The sequence below is a fragment of the Spea bombifrons genome, chromosome 2 (genome assembly GCF_027358695.1).
Source record: "Spea bombifrons isolate aSpeBom1 chromosome 2, aSpeBom1.2.pri, whole genome shotgun sequence".
NCBI lineage: Eukaryota > Metazoa > Chordata > Amphibia > Anura > Pelobatidae > Spea > Spea bombifrons.
The window spans coordinates 85,505,215-85,527,496 of record NC_071088.1 but is presented as its reverse complement, the minus strand read 5'-3'; the positions used below and the strand labels follow the sequence as shown (position 1 = coordinate 85,527,496).

At 39.9% G+C, this 22,282-nt stretch overlaps 2 protein-coding genes across 5 annotated transcripts; one reads left to right on the top strand and one right to left on the bottom strand.

Moving 5' to 3' along the window:
- Positions 1 to 260: 260 nt before the first annotated feature.
- Positions 261 to 10,932, bottom strand: ZBTB11 (zinc finger and BTB domain containing 11). The gene is made up of 11 exons (XM_053455000.1): positions 10,608 to 10,932; positions 8,707 to 8,933; positions 7,822 to 8,053; positions 6,180 to 7,267; positions 5,341 to 5,514; positions 5,015 to 5,236; positions 4,760 to 4,904; positions 3,956 to 4,073; positions 2,855 to 3,013; positions 1,890 to 2,065; positions 261 to 1,349 (listed from the first exon to the last, which is right to left on the bottom strand). Exons 1-11 carry the CDS (start codon positions 10,915 to 10,917, stop codon positions 835 to 837), a joined length of 3,366 nt encoding a protein of 1,121 aa, XP_053310975.1. The 5' UTR covers positions 10,918 to 10,932; the 3' UTR covers positions 261 to 834.
- On the top strand, positions 10,747 to 20,587 carry RPP21 (ribonuclease P/MRP subunit p21). 4 transcript variants are annotated; one of them, XM_053454998.1, is made up of 7 exons: positions 11,326 to 11,515; positions 16,262 to 16,341; positions 17,301 to 17,401; positions 17,664 to 17,746; positions 19,144 to 19,275; positions 20,242 to 20,359; positions 20,480 to 20,587. In XM_053454998.1, the coding sequence occupies exons 2-6, from the start codon at positions 16,285 to 16,287 to the stop codon at positions 20,313 to 20,315; spliced, it is 447 nt and encodes a 148-aa protein (XP_053310973.1). In that variant the 5' UTR covers positions 11,326 to 11,515; positions 16,262 to 16,284; the 3' UTR covers positions 20,316 to 20,359; positions 20,480 to 20,587. The 4 variants fall into 4 exon arrangements, with proteins under 4 accessions (XP_053310974.1, XP_053310971.1, XP_053310973.1 ...); XM_053454999.1 differs by lacking the exon at positions 11,326 to 11,515 and adding an exon at positions 10,747 to 11,172 and having other exon boundaries at positions 20,242 to 20,587; XM_053454996.1 differs by lacking the exon at positions 11,326 to 11,515 and adding an exon at positions 10,747 to 11,235 and having other exon boundaries at positions 20,242 to 20,587.
- The last annotated feature ends 1,695 nt before the right edge of the window (positions 20,588 to 22,282 follow it).

The following is a 22,282-nucleotide window of genomic DNA, read 5'->3' as shown; positions in this document are numbered from 1 at the left end:
TTTTTTTTTTTTTTTTTTAAAACACTTGCCAAAAAAAAAAATATGTAACAAAATAAAAAAAATATATATATAACACTGGAATAATCAAGTCTTTTAAGCTTCTATATAATTTAACAAATACAAACAATTTGAAGGGAGATAATGTAAAAACCAAAAACAAACAATATAAATACATCAACTTTATGGCTCATGTGATTAGTCCAGCTCTGAGTTTAATGGATAGCAGGGTGAGTGAAATAGAAGGCTGATAAGAGAAAATCTCAGAAAGCTTGTTTTATTGCAAACATTTTAGCAGCAGACGTTTGACGCACCGGCTATGCACAGTTCTATAGATGTGGCAGTGGGTACTGAATGGATTTCAGCGATCAGCAATACATTACTGTCGATTAACACATTTGTTTTTAAACTTTGACATTATTGCAAAAAGAAAAGGTTTTAAAAAAAAATCCAATTTGAATAAAACCTGCTTAAACTGGAAAATAATCACCCCCCCCATGACATTCGTTTTTTGTAAGCATAAAAACAAAAAAAGGCAGATCTGATCAACAACCCTTAAGGTGTATTTATTTTCATTTCCTTCAATGGAAAAAATTGAAGCAGACTTTTACTTACAAAATGCATAAGAATACAACAACTTGTAATGGTTGATGGAGTGTAGAGTATCGTACACTCCTGATGAAAGGATAGAAGGAAAATGTTGACCATTTTCAGGCAAACAATATAAATTATTGGTTGCTTCAATACTTGCAGCAGCACTTACGGGGACCAGTTAAGTGCTAGAATAAACACGTTTATAAATATATACAAATCCAGATTTTTGTAGGCATTTTACAATTAGACTTCCTCCGAAATGTGGTCAACCTCTACTTCTACTGTCTCTATGTGCTCTGTTACATCTCCGATTTTCTGTCCTTGTTGTTGGGCCAGTACATAATTTACCACTTGCATGATACTTTGGTCTGATAACGTAGACACGCACTCCTGGGAGTTTGACACCGCTTCGATGTCTTCAATCGCCTCTCCCGTAACCAACACAGTCTCAATCTCTTCGGTTACAATCTCTGCATGCGGCTCCTGCATTTCAGAGGACAAAATGTTGACCGCATGTTCGACCTGAGTCCCCTGGTTATGGAACTGAAGAGTATCTTTCTCCAACATGATTTTGCAAGGTACGTAGTTGTTATGGAACTTGGTCATGTGTTTCCGTAGAGTGCGTGCATCTATATAGGCTTCGTTGCACACAGGACAGACATAGGGCCGCTCTCCCGTGTGTGTCCTCACATGGCGTTTCAGGGAGCGGGCATCTGCCCAAGCTACTCCGCACGTAAGGCATTCAAAAGGCTTTACACCTAAAATAATACATTCAAAAGGCAAAATTAACTATTTGCAATAATATCATATTGCCCAAGCCAAACAAACACAATTCTTCTGTATTACATGAACAGTAAATAGGACAAACCCAATATAGATGGGAAGGTTAAACCACATATATAGCAAAGGTGGTTTTTGCCTAATTTAAAAGACCACGTATTCTAATGCAAGAGAGAGAATGGGTTTTAAGAGAAGAAAAATGCACTGCAGTGGCACTAGTGGCACAAAAAGACAGGCAAGTGATTTTAAATATATATTATTTTTATACCATAGACTTATTTATAGTGGACCAAGATACCAAGCTCATTTCAATGAAAGACACTGTTAGGCTATTAGAAGCCTCGTTCACTGCAGACACTATACATTAGCTGTTTAAAAAGAAATAATAGTTCTGTCCCTTTGGTTGGTCTATATTTATATTAGATGTAATTGCTCCATAAGTAAATTTTAGCTTTAGTTGAAATTCTCGTGTATAAAATGATAGCATACATTGGCATAGTTTTAATATTCCTATATACCTTCGTGATTGTTTATGTGTCTTCTATATTCTCTCAGCTGAGTGAAAGTCTTTCCGCAGTGTTCGCAAACGCGCTCCACGTTTTGCTTTGTACGGCCCTTCTTGCCATGCGTGGCTTTATTTACATGTCTCCTGAAGAGAGACTTCTCGTAGAACTCCTTGCCGCAAACATTACACCTACGGGGAGAGAGTATAAAGTCAGCCATGCGGACAGAGTAAGACGCATTACTACAGATATTCCATTACAGACATCAGCCTGAACATCAACAACGTAAACCAGGCTGCAAAGTACAATGGATTTATTGTTTCACGCATCAAAATGAAGGTCATTCATAAGACAACACTTGTACGTTTGTCTTGACTGGCTACATACAACACAAAATAAAATAAAATAAACATTTAATAAAATGAACTTTATTTTTTGTAAGTTATTTATGAGATATTTCATTTAGGAAATCTGACACTTTTGGCAAAGCTGGAAAGTCTGGTGTATCTGTATCTGGCATATAGGGGGTTAAAAGGCATATCATGGGACAGAGTGGCATATAAGGGGGTTAAAGGCATATCATGGGGCACTCTGCCTCCAGAAAAGGCTTATGCCACCCATACAACATTCATAGTTCAGAGCATTTGCTCTGAAAAAAACTGTCTTATAATCGTCCAAATACGATAATAATAATAATGGGGCGCATCAGCTGCTGAGAAAGGGAAACTTACCGGTGCCATTGCATTTACATTAGGTGGGTTTCTAAAACAAATATATTGATTATCTGTAAATACCGTCACGCATTTACTTCGTGTACTCATTTGTATAGCGGAGGTTATTGGAAGGCGACCAACCTACCGTAACTAGAAATAAAGAAGCATTCATGTGCCTGGCAGACCCCATTTACCGGGCATCTTGTATGTTATAGGTGGCTGTATATAAATAACGCTCTGACAAGAAAGCCCACGAATTCTACTCACTTGTAGGGTTCCGTTACAGAATGGGATTTTACGTGCGAATACCAGTCTTTCTTCCAGCTGTAGCATTTTCCACAAAACTCACACTCGAAAGGCTTCACGCCCAGGTGCTTGTTCATGTGCTGCTGCAAATCACGGGAACCAAAGAAACTCTTATCGCACCTAAATTCAAAGGATACACACGTTAGTCATAAGCAGAAAATAAAATATCCACAAGACAATACAATAGCCCAACTGTACTCCTTGGAAAACAATACATTACGGTTATTATTAATGTTATTTTGCTTTTGCATTTATATTACATCAGACTCGTTAACCCTGTGACCGGAGCTTTTTGGACATTTTTAACCTATCATTCCTTTTCCACGTGTGTACCTACAGAAAAATACATTGTTATTTTAAGGATAGATAGGACTTTGTCTTCAAGAATTTTGTTTGGTATAGCCTTCCAGTTATTATAAATAACATATTAAAAACCAATAAAAAGACATTTTCAAAAATGTTATTTTAGGATTTCTTCCAGAAATTAGGCCCCACCGATAAAAAAACAAACAAACCCTGATTCATGTTCAACAACATTCCCGAAGTAGAAAAAGACTCCCCATGCATAGTTTTGGTTTGTTTTTTTTTTGCAAAATGCACCCTTACATACAACACCATTTTTGGATTGGGGTCAAGAAAGGTATTTTTTTTTTTTAAATGTATATTTCTAGTGGGAGGGACACAAGGTGTTAGGGCAACTTTTTTTACATTGTATTTTTGAACACCTTTTAGACTGGAGGTGACTAAGGTATTTAAAGTGACCTCAGTGATCTCTCTAGGAATTATATGAGGTGCCCCTTATGTAAGCGCTACAGAATTTGATGGCGCTAAATAAATAATAATAATTACATTTTATCTTAATGTTTTGAAGAGGAAGTTTCTCCCTCTTTTCACTTTGATCATCATTGTTGCTGATCACAGAGTGATCTCCTGCACAAAAAACATAGGACGTACTATTATGTCTTCGGTCCTCTGATAGCGATAGTACGTCCTAAGTTCACTGAGCGGTGAAGTTATTTGATTTAACACACTATTAGTTAAGTATAAGCAATAACAACATACTGTGTGCAATGAAATCCACAAGTCTCATCTCTTGGCTTGTGCTTCTTTATGTGCTTACTTAGTCCAGAGGCTCTGTGGAAAGCCTTACCACATATTGAGCAAAGATACTTGGAAATACCTTTAAAAAAAAAAAAAAAGAAGTAAAATATCGTCAGCAAGGTGTGTATTTAATATTCTGATACTTTTTTTATTATTATGATTGCTGCTTTCATTCACTAACTGGATTCAGACTGCTAATTCTCAGTAAACATTGATTAAGAGAGCAGCAACAAAATGCAAATCATCATGGGTCATTATCAGAATTTACAAAAGCAGGGATCAAAGAATAACATGTTTATGCAGAAATCGGGAGATTTTAGTAAAATCCAGGTTTCTTTAGTGTTTTGATGCGTACATGTAGCTCCCAACATTTCAAATGGCTAACGGGGACAGTTTTTACCTACATGTTGTATGTAATATACTAAAACCAACCCCTCACAGAAAAGAGGGGCAGAGTGATTTGTCTACAGAGAGACAAACTATTAGGTATGTTGATGGCCCTGTCTAACTAGTGACCTCCAGAGCTTTCTTTAACTCTAAAAGAGTGTAAAGAATTAACAAATAAAGGAAGAGCAACATAGCAGCGCTCCTCTGGAGTCTAGTATCTGGCATTCATTACAGCATTAAATTAAGCTGCCGGTGCGGTCTAAAAAAAAAAAATAATATAAAAAAAAAAAAAAAAAGTGTGTATAATATACAGAATGGGGTATTAAAAAAAAAACAGTTCTGTATCACTTTTAATAGATGACCTCTACACGTCATTACCTGTGTGCGTGCTAACATGTTCCTGCAGACTGCGTTTTGTTACAAACGACTTTTCACACCTGTCACATTTGAACCGCTTCTGGGCTTCGTGTAGAGCCTGGTGCATCTTTAAACCATGCTTGTGGGTAAACGTCTTTTCACAGATCTAAGAATGAAGCCCAGCACAATTGAAGACAACGACAGGTTAGAAATTGTTTTAAATAAAGTTTTGCTATCAATTAATATAATGCAACGGGGAGGGGGGGCATCTGTTACCTTGCACGCATGTGGCTTCACTCCTGTATGTCGGAGCATGTGCAATCGCAAAGAATACAGCTTTGGGAGCGTTCTTCCACATATATCACAAATAAACTGCCTTTTTGTTGGCCCTTCGGCAGGATCCATTTCTGCTTCAACTATACATGCTTCCGGTTTGCGGGTATGCCGGATGAGATGAGCGCGGAGGGACGCCCTGTACTGAAACTCTTTCGTACACAGCTGCGGGTCAAAAATATCCATCAATTACTTCCAGAATTGAGCCACAAGGCAAATTTATATATTCCATCGCTCCATAATTGAGACAAACCTATACGACGACTCACCGGGCACTTGAACTCCTTGATCTTGTCATGCTTCACGCTGTGCATTATCAAGGCGTAGCGACGTTGGAAAACCATTCCACATTCAGCGCACTTGTGTTCGTCTTCAACCTTGGGCCCTTCCTTCTTGGACGGCATTATTCTTTTCTTACCACGCAACACCAGTTTCATGGCAACCTTAATTAAATGGTTAAAAATAAATATTCGTTAGTACATTACAGGCAGTATTTTAAAGGACAGGGAAATAATATGCCACATACTCTACATGACTATACCAGAATAACCACTATATTGCATAAAATATGGGGGATCTTTATGAAATACTGTTGGCACAGGAACTTTTCTTTTTTTTGTAATGAACCACCAGCTCCCACTAATGGATCAAAAAAGGGTTTAACAATTTATTTCAGCATCTTTCATGATGGTTCAATGATCATATCCCTTAGTTTATACAGTATTTGAGCCATCAAACCCCATCTTAAACACCTAAAAGGCATAAGTGTTAGAATGTTGATTATTTAGCTAAAGAGGTTCTTCTGGACCAAGTTGGACACAACTTCAGTAACACAAAACCTGTGTCTCTGGTTCTCCAACAGAACAGACTGAATACTGGACTAGTATGCCTCAATCCAGGGTTCAGAGAAACAATGATTTTTATTAAATGTTTTTGACCTCACGATTATTAGGTTTTATTTATTCAAATGTTGTTACAATAGATTCAACTAATTAAGCAATTATAAATGTCCTATAAGCTAACTACCACACCAACACCGTAATAAAATAATTATAAATCAAAGTCAAGCCCTCTGTTAACAATGCTCTAAACGGGCCAGAGAAACTACCTGTTGGACTGCAGATTTGGAGTTCGTCTTTCGGATCTTCTTTTCTTGACCTTTGTGCATTTGGACATATCCACCTTCCCCAACTGAGCGCTCCCTCAGCTTCCTTTTATAAGTGCTGTCATCAGAAGGTGCCAGAGGCTCTTGGGAGCCACCAATGGTTCTTGTCGCTGGCGACTTTGGAGGTCTACCACGTTTCCTCTTAGGAGGAGTGTCTTTGCTCTTTGTTGTTAGTACGGTTTCCACAACATCGACACAAGGTGCCTCGACAGGAATGGCCGAATCTTCCCGTTTGGACTCTTTGCACTGCTGATGTGTCTGTGTGCTTGTGGAGCAGGAGTCATTCAAATTGACATCTGGCTGCTCTGAATCTGAAGTCACCTTTGCTTCAACTGCACAGCTGGCGAGTATATGTGACTCGGGAACATCATGGGATTCACTCACATTTTCAACCAAAGGTTCTGGCTGGGTATCGGTAGGCTCAGCAGACACACAAACTTCTGGAGCAATACATACGGTTTGCGGAGCCTGTGTTTCTTCTGCGGATACATCGATTACTGCAGGAATAATGACTGCGGGCTGGAGCTCTGCATTCACATCTGAAATGTAGATTGCCGTTGTGGCACTCAAAGAACTAATGGGAACTTCGCTCTCGCTCACCAGTTCTACGGTAGAGTCTACAGACAACTGAGATAAGCCAACAGTAAGATGAGGAGTTGCGCTAGAAACTATTCTAGCCTCCATCTGTACCGTGTCAGCAACCTCGCATTCCATATTTTCTTTATTTATCACATCTGGCGCCTGATTTTCATTCACCGCTTCAGTCACTGTGGGGGTTGCATTACCCGCTACTTCCACATGATCGCCTAACAAGCTCTTTTCTGATGTCACAGTTTGCACATCACCTTTATGGTACAGGGTGAGCTGCTTCTCTTCCATCTGTTTATGAACAGATTCACATATTTCAAGCACCTCGCTCATGTAAAGATGACGAGCCAGCATGGCAACTTCTGCCATGGTGCAGAAATCAAAGCTTAGGTCTGAGGTGTATGCAAACTCAAGTAGCGGGAGGAAGCTGGACTTGCAGAATCCTGGAAAGGGCAGAAGCATAACGTGAGATAACATGCATACGATTGGACTGCATCCTTGTCACCAGAAAGTCATTCAACATTTGTTCTAGTGCACACACAAAAAAAAATCAATAAAAAACATTAAAAAATAAAGTGTTTTTTAGGAATGGTATAAGAATACATTAACCACACTTGTCTATATATAAAACGTAAGGATCCAGAAAAAGTGGACTGGACGCACCTGATCCGAATATCAGAGAACAATACAATGAACATGTTCCTTAGCCCATGCATGGGAATATTCAATATGCAATCAGGAAGAAATGTCACAAGCCAGCGTAACAGACGCATTCTTTTAGACAGCTATTAAATAAGAAAATGTTAGTAGCCATGGTTGCCTGGCTCTTGAGATTTGTTGAGTCTTGTATATATATTGAAATTTTTAGGCCAGGCATTATTAATAGAGGAAAGGAACATGAATGTTGATCCTTCACATCACGATGGAATTAGTTCATATATACTAATCAAGACACTGGTTATATATGTAATATCACATAAAATACATCACTCCTTACCAGAGAGATCCACAAAAGCCTCATGACTTGAAACAGCCCCCTTTTCAATGAAGAGCTCCCTGAAGTATTCGCTGCTCGCGGCTAGCACAGACTTGTGTGCTTTAAACTCTTCTCCTTCGATGAGAAGCGTAACGTCGCAGAACTGATTGGATAGGCGCTGCTGGTTCAGCTGCTCCAACACTTTCTGTCCATGCTTAGTGGAGGACTGCCTCACTGTGCCTTTGCTATCAACCTTGAGGAACAAGAAGAAGAAGAAAAACAAACTTCAATTTTGTAATTGTTGTCGCAAAAAAAAAAAGTAGGGAATCTCAACTTGTACACCACACAGAATCATTAACGTGGATATCACAACTGTGATATAATACTCTTTAATATACTGTCAGGGGAACACACTGGACTTAGGCTTCTCTCTCCAAACCTAACTTAGGCTAGCATTAAAAATAAGCTCCCTGTCTGTCCAAGAAGATAAAAAAAAAACATGGTATCTTTGGTTGCCAGTTAAGATCCAAATCATTATTGTCAACATTACTTAGTTGTCAAAAAAACACAACCACCATACACATCAAAAGCGTACAAAGCAAGCATGAATACCTATTTACTTTCCATCACGGCACGTGCCTTGATAGAAAGTAAAACTCCAATACCTTGGATTTCGGTTTCTGCCGAATGTGTAGCTGTGCTTTATGTCCCCCCCCCCTTATCCTTGTGTGTCAATGTATGGAAGGGAAATTAAATTCACACAATTCTTCAGCATTACTGCAAGGGATAAATTCACGTGAAACTATGCTGAAAACACCTGGACAGTTTAAGGTAATGTGACAAAGTAATAATATAACATTAATACATTTGTCTCATATCCGAAGTTTTCCCAAACTAAATACGTACAAACACCAGTTCGTGTTTTGTCGCCGGTTTCTTTTTAACAGTTTTTTGGACAGGTTTTGCACAGGGCGCAGAATTGCCTTGTTCGTCGTCTGTCTCGCCGTCTGATCGGACTTCTATGCCAAGCTCCTCTAGCATTTCAGATGGATCGTTCAAAGAGCGAGAGCGATCCAGCCTCTCCTGGCATTTGGGACATGCTTTGATGTAATCTTTTACGTGCTTTAAAATGCCTAATAAAAAAAAAAAGAAAAGAAAAAGAAAACACATTTATATATCTTCATCGGTATAATGGACAACACTGGGGTAAAAATTAAACAATCCAAAGCCAACATCACTACATGGCATCAAAACATACAGCATACAATTTTTTGTCTTGTGTGTTTGAAGATGATATATATATATATATATATATATATATATATATATATATATATATATATATATATATATATCTATCTATTTAATAAAGAACAAGGAAAAGAAAAAAAAAACTCTGTCCATTCATTATGAAGAGCCAACACTGGCTACTTTCTCCAGTAAGAAGTGCGGAGCCAGCCCAGTATAATGTACCGTCTCATGGGTGAGGACGCTTTGGAGAACGCTCACTGATTTAGCGTATTTAAACATACAATGCACAGGGCCAGCCAAGTTCTTTCTACTGGAGTACAACCTTCATTGCATATAGTGCAGAAAAGGAGTAGAAACCACAACTCTCCTGCCAAATCTATAGTCAGAAGACCTCAATACTGCCGTAAAACACAGAAAGTGGGACACAGCCGATTGGAAATCCAAGTATATTGCATACTGTTTCAACGTCAGACGTGATAGAGACCTGGCTCCATTAAATCCAAGTTACTATAATGCCTTCACAAAAACTAAAGCCATCACTGAAAATGACTTAAGCAGAGAAGATGAGATTTTGACTACACGATTGTTTGACAACAATTCAGCCCGTGTTTACTGGTGTAGAGACTGAAACCACAAGCAGTCCTTGGTCTTGTCTTAAGATTCAGTGAAGCATTAGGCCTGTCCCATGCATGTTTAAATTCCCTCACTGTTTTAGCCTCTACCACATCTGCTGGGAAGATGTTCCTTACTTGACCTCCAGGTTTCTATTTTTAGATTATGTTAATCTTTCTTCTTTAAAAGGTTTAATAATATAAAAATGATGAGTCAAACATTCTTTGGAGAGAGGGGGGTTAAGGTATTCCATATCATACTAAAATATGGTTACTAATAGTGCATTTAGGGTGCCAAGTCCAGCAGAGTCAATGACATGGCCATCATGTCAATGAAAAAAGCGAGTGTTCTAGTAAAGTATTAAGACCCCACGCAGCTTCCGTCCCTCGTGCACCCACACTATCCAGCTGTCATGCTATTAGGGCCACACCTCCCTGCCCCGCCCACTGATGGACTATAGCAAGCCGTCCCAGGCGCCTGCCACTTCCTGTGCGAGGCTGTCTCTCGCTTTCGCTTAAAAAAAAAAAACTTCCTCCAAGGTTAAGCATCCTTCAGTTTTGTCCGTTTCCTGACCCCCTCCCGCTTTCCATCCCAGCGGGGACGTAGGAACGGGAGGACACGTGCTCCAGTAGATACATAGAGAACTGCAAGTGTCCCATGCCGAGACGGAGTGATCAGCGTTATTTCAAAATGCTCCAGCTAAATCCTGCAGCACAGATAGAGCAGGCGAAGCACACTTGGTATCACCCCTTACCTGGTCACTGTTCTGCTCTCCTACCCAGCCTCACACCTTGTGCACACATCCAAAGAGCATGTGCAGGTTTGTTTGTTTACTTTCTGCGCTCATCACTCCAGACTGTGCACCAGTGACCTCCTCCCCCCGTCCCAGTAGGATTGTGCTGCTTTGCCCAGTCCCGCCGCTGTATCCCCCGTACCGGGCTTACCTCTCCACCAGTAGCTCTGGGACAGATTGTGCCATGTCTGATGCCGGGTCAGGTGTTCCCCTCCCGCCCTGATGTGCGCCGCGTCTATCAGCCCCTTCCTGCGCTCAGTCTGCAGCACCACCTCCAGCTCGGTGAAGATCTCCTTGTCCCTGTGCCGCCTCTGGTAATACAGGATGCCTGACCTCACCACGTAGCAGGCAGCCGCCTTGCGGATCTTGCGCTTGGCATTGCCCTCCGTGCCCGGTGCGTAGGGCTCCCGCTCGTTAGTGAGATAGCGAAGGATCGCCAGGTAACTCTCTTCACTCGACATGTTTGTAGGGCAGGCTGAGGAGAATAATGGTCCGTTGGCGGCAACCGCCGCCTTATACCCCTCCTCGGACCCACCCGGCTAACTCACCGGGCGCTCCAACGAACCACACTGGTTGCTTCACCGTTAACCCGCAACAGGGGGTGACAGTTACACGGGGAACTGCAGATATCGGAACGCCCGATGAAGAGTCTCGCGGAAAGATAAAATGGCTGCTGCACCAGCGGAAGTGACGTCACTAGCAGGGGGCCGAACCTGGTACGCAGTGTGTTTGAACTCGAGGCGGTGAGACGCTGCGTGATTTTTCCCCGCGGGAGCGTGGTGAGTGACAACCGCCGGTGTCAATGTAGTACGGTGGGGATGTTTACTCATTATGTAAAGTAAGACGACCGTATTTCCTAACTGCCGTTCAGGAACGTTACCTTTCTTTCCCAAGTGCATTGCCACAGACGGTGGTATAGCATGACTCCTATCATATAGCAAGCCAGACACAGACCGCTTAATGATACGCAAGCACTGTACGACGATAAAATATGCAACGTTTCAAACAATAAAGTTTGGGGGCACATCTCTTATATGACATGGATATGACATATTTACGGTAAACACCAAATCCCGGGGCCCGCCGTGTAAAAACTTCTAATGAGATTCCATTGGTCGTTTAAACATTGCGTGGATCTTCGGTACCATCCGAGGCTCTGGTTTGAAGCCATACAGTCACTAGTCCTAACGAGCTTTATGGTGCTCATGGCTATCATGCATAATTGGCTTCAGCAGGCATGTGATGCCTGGGTCAACTTCCAGGAATGAGGGCTTACTGAATGTTAATTAGCCTTCCAAGAAATAATTATACTATCATAAATAAAAGTATTTATTAATCCTATATGGATGACTGCATTTTTATGAAGGAAAATCTTTGAATACAGTTAATTGGAGTTCATCTGTTGGCTTCACGTGCTTGTTCTCCGTAACATAATTAGAGAATGATTCAATTATGTTTCAACCTTGTGTCTCGTTGTATAGAGAATCAAATCGGCGCGGGATGATATTTAGGATCTAGATTTAGGATATTACCCAATATTATTATTATTATCTTTTATTTATATAGCGCCAACAGTTTACGCAGCGCTTAATACAATACATAAATTCAAGGGGTATGACAAGACGAGAATTGGCAGACTAAGACAAACCGAAACATTCGGTGGAGAGAGCCCTGCTCGCAAGCTTACAATCTAGAGGGAAAAGGGGAGACAAACATAAGGCACAGAGAAAGGGTGAGAGGTAGTGTGGTGGTTGTATCAATGACAAGGAAGTTCTAGCTGCTAAGATGGTATGTTTCTCTGAAGAAGTGGATTTTTAGATGTGAAGAGGAGAGCCTTAGCCCATGGGAGGAACGTAGGGATCGAGTAGGAGAGTATTTGCTTATGAGGGCAGAAATGTATGGAGGAGCAGTATTATGGATGGCCTTATATGTCAGCACCAGGATTTTAAATTTAATTCTAAAGGTAATTGGGAGCCAGTGGAGGGTTTCACAGAGGGGGGATGCAGAAGAGGAGTGACGTGCAAGAAAGATAAGCCTAGCAGCGGCATTTAGGATAGACTGTAGAGGAGAGAGTCGAGACAGTGGAATGCCAACCAGAAGAGTGTTGCAGTAGTCAAGACGGGAAATCATGAAAAAAGTGAATGAACAAGCGTTTTTGTGGATTCTTGGCAGATACGAGAGATGTTTTTTTAGGTGCAAGTGACAGGATTAGGGCTGCAACAACTAATCAATAAAATCGATAATAATCGATAATGAAATTCGTTGGCAACGAATTTCATTATCGATTAGTTGAATCGATTATTATCGATTATAAAATGAGGGTTTTTTCAGAGCAAACGCTCTGAAAAATCCCCCTCATTATATAATCCGTTTAGTCTGACTCACCGTCTCACAGCAGCAGCTCCTACTTACTCCCCCTCCCTGTAATCACTGTGACAACTGGCCCCGCCCCTTCCTTCTCCAGGCCAGAACCACATGGCTGTGACACTCATCTAACTGTAAGTATATGCACATATATATATATATATATATATATATATATATATATATATATATGTATGTGTATATGTGTATATATATATATATATAATGTGTATGTGTGTGTATATATATATATATATATATATATATATATATATTTGGGCTACTGAAAGTTAGGGGAGGTGGGGGTTAATTTAGGGGCAGTTATGGTTAGTGGGGTGTTTAGGGTTAATTTAGGGGCAGTTATGGTTAATTGGGTGTTTAGGGTTAATTTAGGGGCAGTTATGTTAATAGGGTGTTTAGGGTTAATTTAGGAGCAGCTGGGGTTAATGGGGTGTTTGGGGTTAATTTGAGGCAGTTGTGGTTAATGGTGTGTTTAGGGTTAATTTAGGGGATGCTGTGGTTGATGGGGTCTTTAGGGTTAATTTAGGGGATGCTGTGGTTAAGGGGGTGTTAAGGGTTAATTTAGGGGCAGTTATGGTTAATGGGGAGTTTAGGGTTAATTTAGGGGAATCTAAATCCTGGGGGCAGTGAAGTGACATATCTGGGGGTATAAGGCATATACAGTATATAAGGCATATGTGGGGAGGGCAGTGTGGCATGTCTGGGGAGGACGGAGTGGTGTATCAGGGTGTATAAGGCATATCTGGGGGTAGAGAAGTGGCATGTCTGGGAGGCAGGGTGGCATGTCTGGGGAGGATGGAGTGGGGTATCAGGGGATATAAGGCGATACGCTGCCTCCCTGCTGCCTCCCTGCTGATACAGGCACAATGGCAGATGTGGGAGGCAGCATGGCGTGGCATATGTGGGGAGGGCAGGGTGGCATGTCTGGGGAGGATGGAGTGGTGTTTCAGGGGGTATAAGGCGTATCAGGCACAGTGGCATGTGGGGGGTAGAGTGGAGTGGCAGATGTGGGAGGCAGCGTGGCGTGACAGATGTGGGAGGCAGCGTGGAGTGGCATATGTGGGAGGCAGCGTGGAGTGGCAGATGTGGGAGGCAGCGTGGAGTGGCATATGTGGGAGGCAGCGTGGAGTGGCAGATGTGGGAGGCAGCGTGGCGTGACAGATGTGGGAGGCAGCGTGGAGTGGCAGATGTGGGAGGCAGCGTGGAGTGGCAGATGTGGGAGGCAGCGTGGCGTGACAGATGTGGGAGGCAGCGTGGAGTGCTGTGGTAGGCAGCATGGCATGTCTGGGAGGCAGCGTAGCAAGCCTGGGCTCAAATGTGCATATATTGGGGGGCTGGTTGGGAAATAAAGACAAGAAATTTATTATCAAAGTTTTTTTATTCTGCTGTTTGTATTTAACATCATTTGTTTAGTAAATTATTTTAAATAAATGAAAAATTTACATTCATTTTTTTTATCCGATTAATCGATTAATCGAAAAAATAATCGGCCAACTAATCGATTATTAAAATAATCGTTAGTTGCAGCCCTAGACAGGATGATTAAATATAGATATAATAATATATCTGTGATGCTGGATTATTACGAATAGTCAGGGTCAATTGCCTGGTGACGTATTTACCAATTGCCTGGTGACCCCCAGCTGCCTTCTCCTTGTTGGGGTCTGCACAGTCTTAAAAGTTTCACTGTGCCTTTAAGACACTCCAAGTAAAGGCATGCAATGCATTCTAATGCAGTCTATGGGGGGCTGTGCTCAGGAGACAATTTTTCTTCATTTCATGGGAGACTGTTTCAGTGGATTTTCCATTATTGCTATTGTTCCTCCTGAGGAAGCTGGGTCCAAACTTGGTGAAACGTGTTGAGTGATCATCGAGAACATAATACAGATCGACTTGCATTCATTCCTATGATGATAAGTGGGACTCTACCTACATTAATGAGTGTTTGTGGATAACATATCTGTTGTGCCACTACCTCTTATAAGTGCAATACTGTGCCATTGGAGTTCTGTTACTGTTACAGATTTTAAAGAAGATATAAAAAGAAGTCTTTTCTCTATATTTCTAGATGAGTCTGATCCTTAAGTGGTTAATAAGCTAAGTTCTCCCAGAGGGATCATTTTCTGGATTTCAGTGGCCACACACTTGCTTGCTCCACGACTTCCACATGATTTTGTACATGGTACTCCTGGAGATGTCATCATGGTGGAATGGAGACAATGGTGTCTGTTGGTGCAGAGTCCCTCTTTGGTCCAGCATCAGTTTTCTCACTTGACTGGTTCTCTGACATTTTCATGATCTGAGGAGAAAGGGAATGTTTATATGAGATTATCACTGATGGAGCTACAGGTTGATGATGAAGGTAACATTGTAACACTCTAGATTGTAAGCTCTTGAGAGTAGGTCCCTCTTTTAACTTTTTTATGCTATACAGTACTTTATAATGTCCTGTCTACCCGTTTTAAACACTGCGGAATCTGAAGGATGTATGTAAATCAATAAATGTCTGCTCATCTCCTGTAAGTGTAGTCAGAGGTTGGTGTTTGTCATCGGAAGCTGCATGTTGTGCCTGGAATTTTGTGGTTCATATCACAAAATTATCTAATTAGTCCATGATGTTATAATATGTGCCCAGGAAAAGTGCGGGGGAGCACTGAGGAGGTTAACCTGTGCCCAGAGCCTCTGCGAGGGTGACCACATTTTATTTCTGCTGTTTTCTGCCATTTAGGGACACGGTATGGAGCAGATGAGATTACACACACAGGTGTGTATATACACTATATCTCACATACACATAAAATGCATTCAATATTCTATAAATTATTAGGAAACTCGGGAACCAAGTTTATTTCAGGTTTAATAATATATTATACATACAATCAATAGCAGACATGAGCAGTTTCCCAGAAATAACTCCACTATAACATGACATGACACACACAATCACACACGTATCAAATACACAGTGGGTTTCTTGCCTGATGCTGGATGCAGCTTACACTGAGCTCCGTATGAAGAGGTGACTCGGCCAAGGAGGAGAGACCTTCTTCACTCAGAGCTCTCGTTCTGTGACAATGCATTATTAATATGCATCAAGTCCCATCCAGGCGATCTGGGAAATGTGGTCACCCTAAGTAGTATAGTGATTCAGTATAACACTACCTGAATGCAAGGTAATTCATTGTGTAAGAAGGCTCAAGAAATCTCACTGGTTGACTTTTACATTGTACATGTCCAGTCTAACTCTTCCTTCAGCAGGAGCTCACTGGGGTTATTGTAAATTGTGACATTAAATATACTTTTCAAATACTAATTCAAAAAAAGTCTTCTAACTGTAATACTGAAATTTTGTAGATAACTGTTCTTGTGATTTCATAAACACACAATGAGAAATATAGCGCGTTTCTTGCTTATTTCCAGATTGATACCGATAAAAAAAAAAAATGTCAACTCAAATTAAAGATAAAGAAGCATTTGAAAGACTCAACTTTCTATACCAGGTAAAAACAAGCAAGCTTTCCTTATTACTTAGACCAATGTCTATTTGGGGTGCCATACATTTTTATCTTGTTGCGAAAACAAGTGTCTTTTTCTTATGTGTCGTATCTTTGTCATGTATGACAGATGATTCATAGATGAAGATGCAAGTAGTCTTCAAACCTCAGCTAAATGCACATACTGATAATACTCTTTATGTCTGGCAATTTTAGGTAAGGCCACTGGACATCCTAATCATATATATAGTAAAATCAGATTGACATGTAATTCTACATTTTATTTTCGGCTGCCTCAAGTTGCGGATGTAAGACCTACTGCCAAACTGTTACATGTTGCACAGTAATGGCACCACAAACATCTTCATCTCATCTTCCTTTCATCATTTTCAGTATGCAGTCTTTCAGAAATGTTTAACTTGTATTTGGGAAAACATGCCATTTTTCCAACATTTATCAATAACGGTTTTATTTATTTGTTTTAAGTCTCTAACTGAACACTTTCTGTAGAAACCTTTTAGGATTTCAGGCAAATTAAGGTTTCAATTCATAGACTTAATTTTGAAGCGCCAAGCCCAGTGAACGTCTCCTGCGTATTGGGTGACCGTTTTTAACGGATACTTACATTTGTCGAAGGTCAGCCCCCCTCCCCTTCTTGCAGCATAATCTCCCTGGGATTGGTTCTTCATAATGTAAGCCATGGAGTTGCATTGAACCTGCAAATGTTTGTATAAGTCATAAAAGAATCCTAGTTAACAAGCTTTTCTGCTATGAAAATGCACAGAAAGTGTTGAACTTTAGCAGTTAGGGAAGCATTTCAGCCATCATTGCAGTTTTGTTAGAATATCATATTGACATCATTATCCAATCGGTATAGGAGTTCAACAAAGCTAAAACCTGGGGTAGCTGATGGGTGCTGGGTGTCTAAGGCATTCTGTGATTGTATTTGTCTTTCCTTTCCCAAGGCTGCACACTGTGTCCTGGCACAAAACCCTGAGAACGTGGAGCTGGCTCGATTTTATTGCCAAACACAAAGAGTGATCAGCAAGAGACTGGTGTTGAGGCAGTGAGTTCTTATTTCAACGGATAAGCGTGTAATGTACTTTACTACATGATTTGTTACTGTATAATTTTTTTTGTGCTTTTCCGTTGACATTCAGCAAAAAAACATTTTATCGTAAATATTATACCTCGATCACTCAATTACTGTTTTAGGAAAACACAATCAAAATCTTAAGAGCTTGATATTAAATATGTCGATACATTTCCTCTTTGTTCAGTGAATTTTTTTTATCTCATGTTTGAACTTCATTGTTATGTTTTTTAAGGGACCCATCGGTGAAAAGAACAATTTGTAAAAGATGCAGCTCCCTTCTAATTCCTGGTGTCACATCTACAGTGAGGCAAAAAAGTAAGTCTACCTAATAAAAATATGAAAAAATATAGGTTTGATTAGGGGAAAAATCATAACATGCTATATGAAATGGTGACGTGTATCTTTCAAAAACATTATACTTTTTCCATATTATTAAACCTTTAGGACTGTTTCACGGAGCAAGGCACATGGATGACATCTTTCTTACATAGAAAACTAGAACATGTCGGGAGATGAGAACCACTTGGCCCGTCTAGTCTGCCCAATGTCTGAATACTTTCCTTACTCTTTGGCCTTATCTTATATTTAGAATAGTCTTATGCCTATCCCATACATGTTTAAACTCCTTCACTGTAGTAACCTTCAGCACTTCTGCTGAAAGACTATTCCATGCATCCACTATCCTCAGTAAAGTATTATTTCCTGTCATCACTTTGAAACATTTGACCCTCCAATTTAACACTGTCTTCTTGTTGTTGGTAGTTTTTCTTCATTTAAATAAATTCTGCTTTATATTCCCTTTAAGTATTTAAATGTTTCTATCATATCCCCCCTGCCATGTCTTTCTAACAGGCTATGTATGTTAAGATCCTTTAACCTGTCCTGGTAAGGTTGTTATCCTGTAATCCATGAACCATTTTAGTAGCCCTTTTCTGAACTCTCCCCAACATATCTACATCCTTCTGTAGATCTGGTCTCCAGTACTGTACACAATACTCCAAGTGAGGTCTCACCAGTGATCTGTACAACGGCATGAGCACTTCGCTCTTTCTACTGCTAATATTTCTCGCTATACAACCAAGCGTTCTGCTAGCATTTCCTGTTGCTCTACTGCATTGTCTACCCAGTTGCCACGGCTCTGACCATTTTTCCAGTTCAATGGAAAAATCATTTGCCATTTGGCTTCTTCCTCCAGGAACATCAACCCTGTTTCAAATTTTTGTAACCTTTCCATCAAGACCTTCTGCAATATCACTAATAAAAATATAAAAAAGAATGGGTCCAAGTACAGATCCCTGAGGTATCCCACTGGTAACAAGACCTTTTCTGAATATAGACATTGACTACAACCCTCTCTTGTCTGTCACTCAGCCACTCCTTAATCCATTCAACAACATTGGGATCTAAACGCAGAGATTGCAGGGTTTTTTTTTATTATTATAAGTCTTCTATGTGGCATATTGTTACCACACAATGTCAGAAAAGTCTATTTACTCTTATGAAAAATGAACAGCCATAAACTGTGACTGGCTGTATATGGGATGATAAATTATATTAGTGAATAATATATTGCACATAAAAGGAACAAGCAGCCTCATAGAGAATTGTCTGTCTTAAATTTATATATATACACACTTGTCAGCATGCGCGAGGGTTAATTTAAGTAAACATGACCTCTTCAGTTTAAAACCCAGTGAATGTATGTATTTCAGAATGTCGTGGACAGAGGAAGACGGTTATCAGGTGTCTGAGTTGTGGTCTCACTAAACGATTTCTCAGTAACCCAGATTACAAACTGTGGTGTGAACAACCTGAAGCTCTCTTAGAAAATCAGCCCAAACCAGGTAAACTGCACTTTTCATCAAGAAATATCACACATGTATCCGCTTCATCCCCAAACGCAGATATTCTTATCTGTTTTTTGGTGTTTACCTTTTTTTTTTGTCCTTGCCTAGCTAATGTGTGTGCTTACTGCTAAACATTAGTCTTCATATATTTCTAATATCTATCGTTCAAATTGAAAACTTTTTTCTCGACATTCTACTGAGACCGCCCTTACTAATGACCACTGCTAAAGTCAAGGTCCGCTACTCTGTGCTAATCCTATTGGACCTTTCTGCTGCTTTTGACACAGTGGATCAACCTCTTCTCCTTGAAACTCTTCAGAACTCTGGGCTCTGACACTGCTCTCTCCTGGTTCTCCCCCGGCCTATCCGTCTCTCCCCCTTCCTTTATTCCTTCAAAAAATCCCTCAAGACCCACTTTAAGGGCGCCTACTTACTTACGTGTTAATGCCCTCCCATATTCCATTAGGTCACCTTTCCTAGTCTCTTTCCTGCTATACATTTACTGGTGTGACACTTTTACCTCTTATATAATTGTAAGCTCGTTTGAACAGGGCCCTCCTCACCTCTTGTTTCTGTTGGTATGTTATATACTACTTGTTATGTTTACCTATTGTACCGCGATGAGGAATATGATGACACTTAATAAAGCAGTAAATAATAATCTTGAAAATGTGATCACTCTTATAAGTGATCAAATAGTAATAATTCTGTGTTAAAGAACTGCACCTTTTGACTTCCAGGTCAGTGCTGCAGAAAACATTAGTTTTTGGGACACTTTCTTACCTGATGTACCTGATACGTCAGTGGTCGCGAAGGGGCTAAAATTATGAATTCTCTAGCCCTGTCATGTAAATGCAGGAGCTGCATAAAGCAAATTTAATGCTGTTAAAGTATTAATGTTGAAGTATTTGCCTGGATTTTTTCCACTTTACATTAAAGGAAATGGTTTTCTTTTTTTATTAGGTGTGAATAGTGGATCTCAGAAAGACCCAAACAAGACAGAATCTTCACTGAAGACTGATGAAAAGAAAACTTAGGATGCACTTTCTACTTAAATATGTTTTCACAGTTATTTTGATGTGTAAGTTTAACATTTTGAAAATACACAAAGTATTTTTTAAAAACCCCAAACTCATTAAAAACTGTAATTGATTCCTCCTACCAAATAAAGTATCTGTTTTTGTGCATTTCTTTACTACAGATTTACAACACATCACCGATTAATTGCTTGGCTCATATGGATTCTTTAGTCACCTTGCTTGGGCTTTGACTTTCATAATGTATAATAAAGTTGAATTTTTTTAACCTCTTCATTCCCAGTAGTTTTGTGAATCTAAAGACCAGATTTTTGTTTGTCATGTTTACTCTGTTAAGCATCTCCCTTTTACATATTTGATGAATCCACAAAAATTATACATCATTTTTTCAGGAGCATAATGACCTTTTAAAATCATAGAAATACAGGAAACATAATGTCAATAAAGAAAAAGAATTACATTTTTTTTGTTGCAATTTTGGTTAAAATGTCTTTCACAGTGGTTGCCACAGCTGAACAATGACCCAATTTATGTTAAACAACATCTCCTGATTAGTCATACCCCACATGCGTAGATATATAATGTAATTTCTTATTTTCAAGAGGGTGCCATCAATGTTTTACATATTACCCTATATCACATATTTTAATACTCTTGGCTTCAGGCAGTGGTCGACAAATTTTGGAAGCCAGCCAAAAGATTTAGGAGCCCAATTTTTTTTTCTTCCCCAATCATGTTTTTATTTTTATATGCGCCTAGTCTGCAGTTAAATTTAATTAAAACACACCTTTCTTCCACGCTGCAACCCTGTATGTTTAATCATCACTCCTCTTTTTGTGTTTTATTGTACCGGCCAAAGGTTCAATGATTTCAATGTTCCATATCAAACCAGATTTGTGCTAATATTTATTGGGACATGCACCTAGACTTGTTTAAACTCTCTTACATGCTGTGTAGCCAAATATGTTAGTGCTTAAATATGTAAACATTTTATAAATTAGGATGGATGCTGTCCACCTGTGATACCCGCTTTATCACCCCCCCCGTAGCCAAGCAGGGATGCAGCTGCCCTGCTTCCTGGAGGCCGTAAAGTGATTTATAGTCACCCTGGCAGCCAGGGTTTGTTGAGCCCTGCCAAACGCTAACATAAAGTTATACACTCTAATACCATACAGACACACACAGTAACATCTTATGCTCACAAACGCCTTACAGTAACACACGCTAACATTCCACGCTCATGTACACACGTTCATAACACTAAAATGGAAACATACACATATTACCATATTGTAAAATACGCAGCATACACCCTAACACCACAGTCTTATACACGTCTGTATTCTGCCATCATCGTATACATAGTTACATAGGCTGAAAAAAGACATGCGTCCATCAAGTTCAGCCTTTCCTATATGTGTTAATTTGTTGCTGTTGATCCAAAAGAAGGCAAAAAAAACCCCGGTTTCGCTCTTTCCAATGTTGCACTAACCAGGGAAAAAAATTCCTTCTTGACCCCAAAATGGCAGTCAGATTTTTCCTTGGATCAATAAGCTGTCTCCCCATAATTAAAGATTATTTCCTTAAATATTATGTTTTTCCAGGTATCCATCCAGTTGCAGTTTAAACGTCTATATAGACTCCGATAAAACTACCTCTGCAGGCAGAGAATTCCACATCCTTATTGCCCTTACTGTAAAAAACCCTTTCCTCTGCTTTAGTCTAAATCTCCTTTCTTACAGTCTAAACGCATGACCACGTGTCCTATGACTAGTCCTGTTTATGAACAGATTTCCACACAATGGTTTGTATTGGCCCCGAATATATTTATATAATGTCATCATATCCCCTCTGAGGCGACGTTTTCCTAAACTAAACAGATTTAAATTAGTTAACCTTTCTTCATAACTATAGTGCTCCATTCCTTTTATTAATTTTGTAGCCCGCCTCTGCACCCTTTCTAGTGC

Coding starts and splice junctions, on each gene's coding strand:
- RPP21 (XM_053454999.1), top strand. CDS start 16,285: ATGTCAACTCAAATTAAAGATAAAGAAGCATTTGAAAGACTCAACTTT. Junction 17,402..17,663: donor AAGAGACTGGTGTTGAGGCA/GTGAGTTCTTAT, acceptor ATGTTTTTTAAG/GGACCCATCGGTGAAAAGAA. Junction 17,747..19,143: donor ATCTACAGTGAGGCAAAAAA/GTAAGTCTACCT, acceptor TATGTATTTCAG/AATGTCGTGGACAGAGGAAG.
- ZBTB11 (XM_053455000.1), bottom strand. CDS start 10,917: ATGTCGAGTGAAGAGAGTTACCTGGCGATCCTTCGCTATCTCACTAAC. Junction 8,934..10,607: donor CCAGAGCTACTGGTGGAGAG/GTAAGCCCGGTA, acceptor TTTTTTTATTAG/GCATTTTAAAGCACGTAAAA. Junction 3,014..3,955: donor TGTGGATTTCATTGCACACA/GTATGTTGTTAT, acceptor CTTTGAATTTAG/GTGCGATAAGAGTTTCTTTG.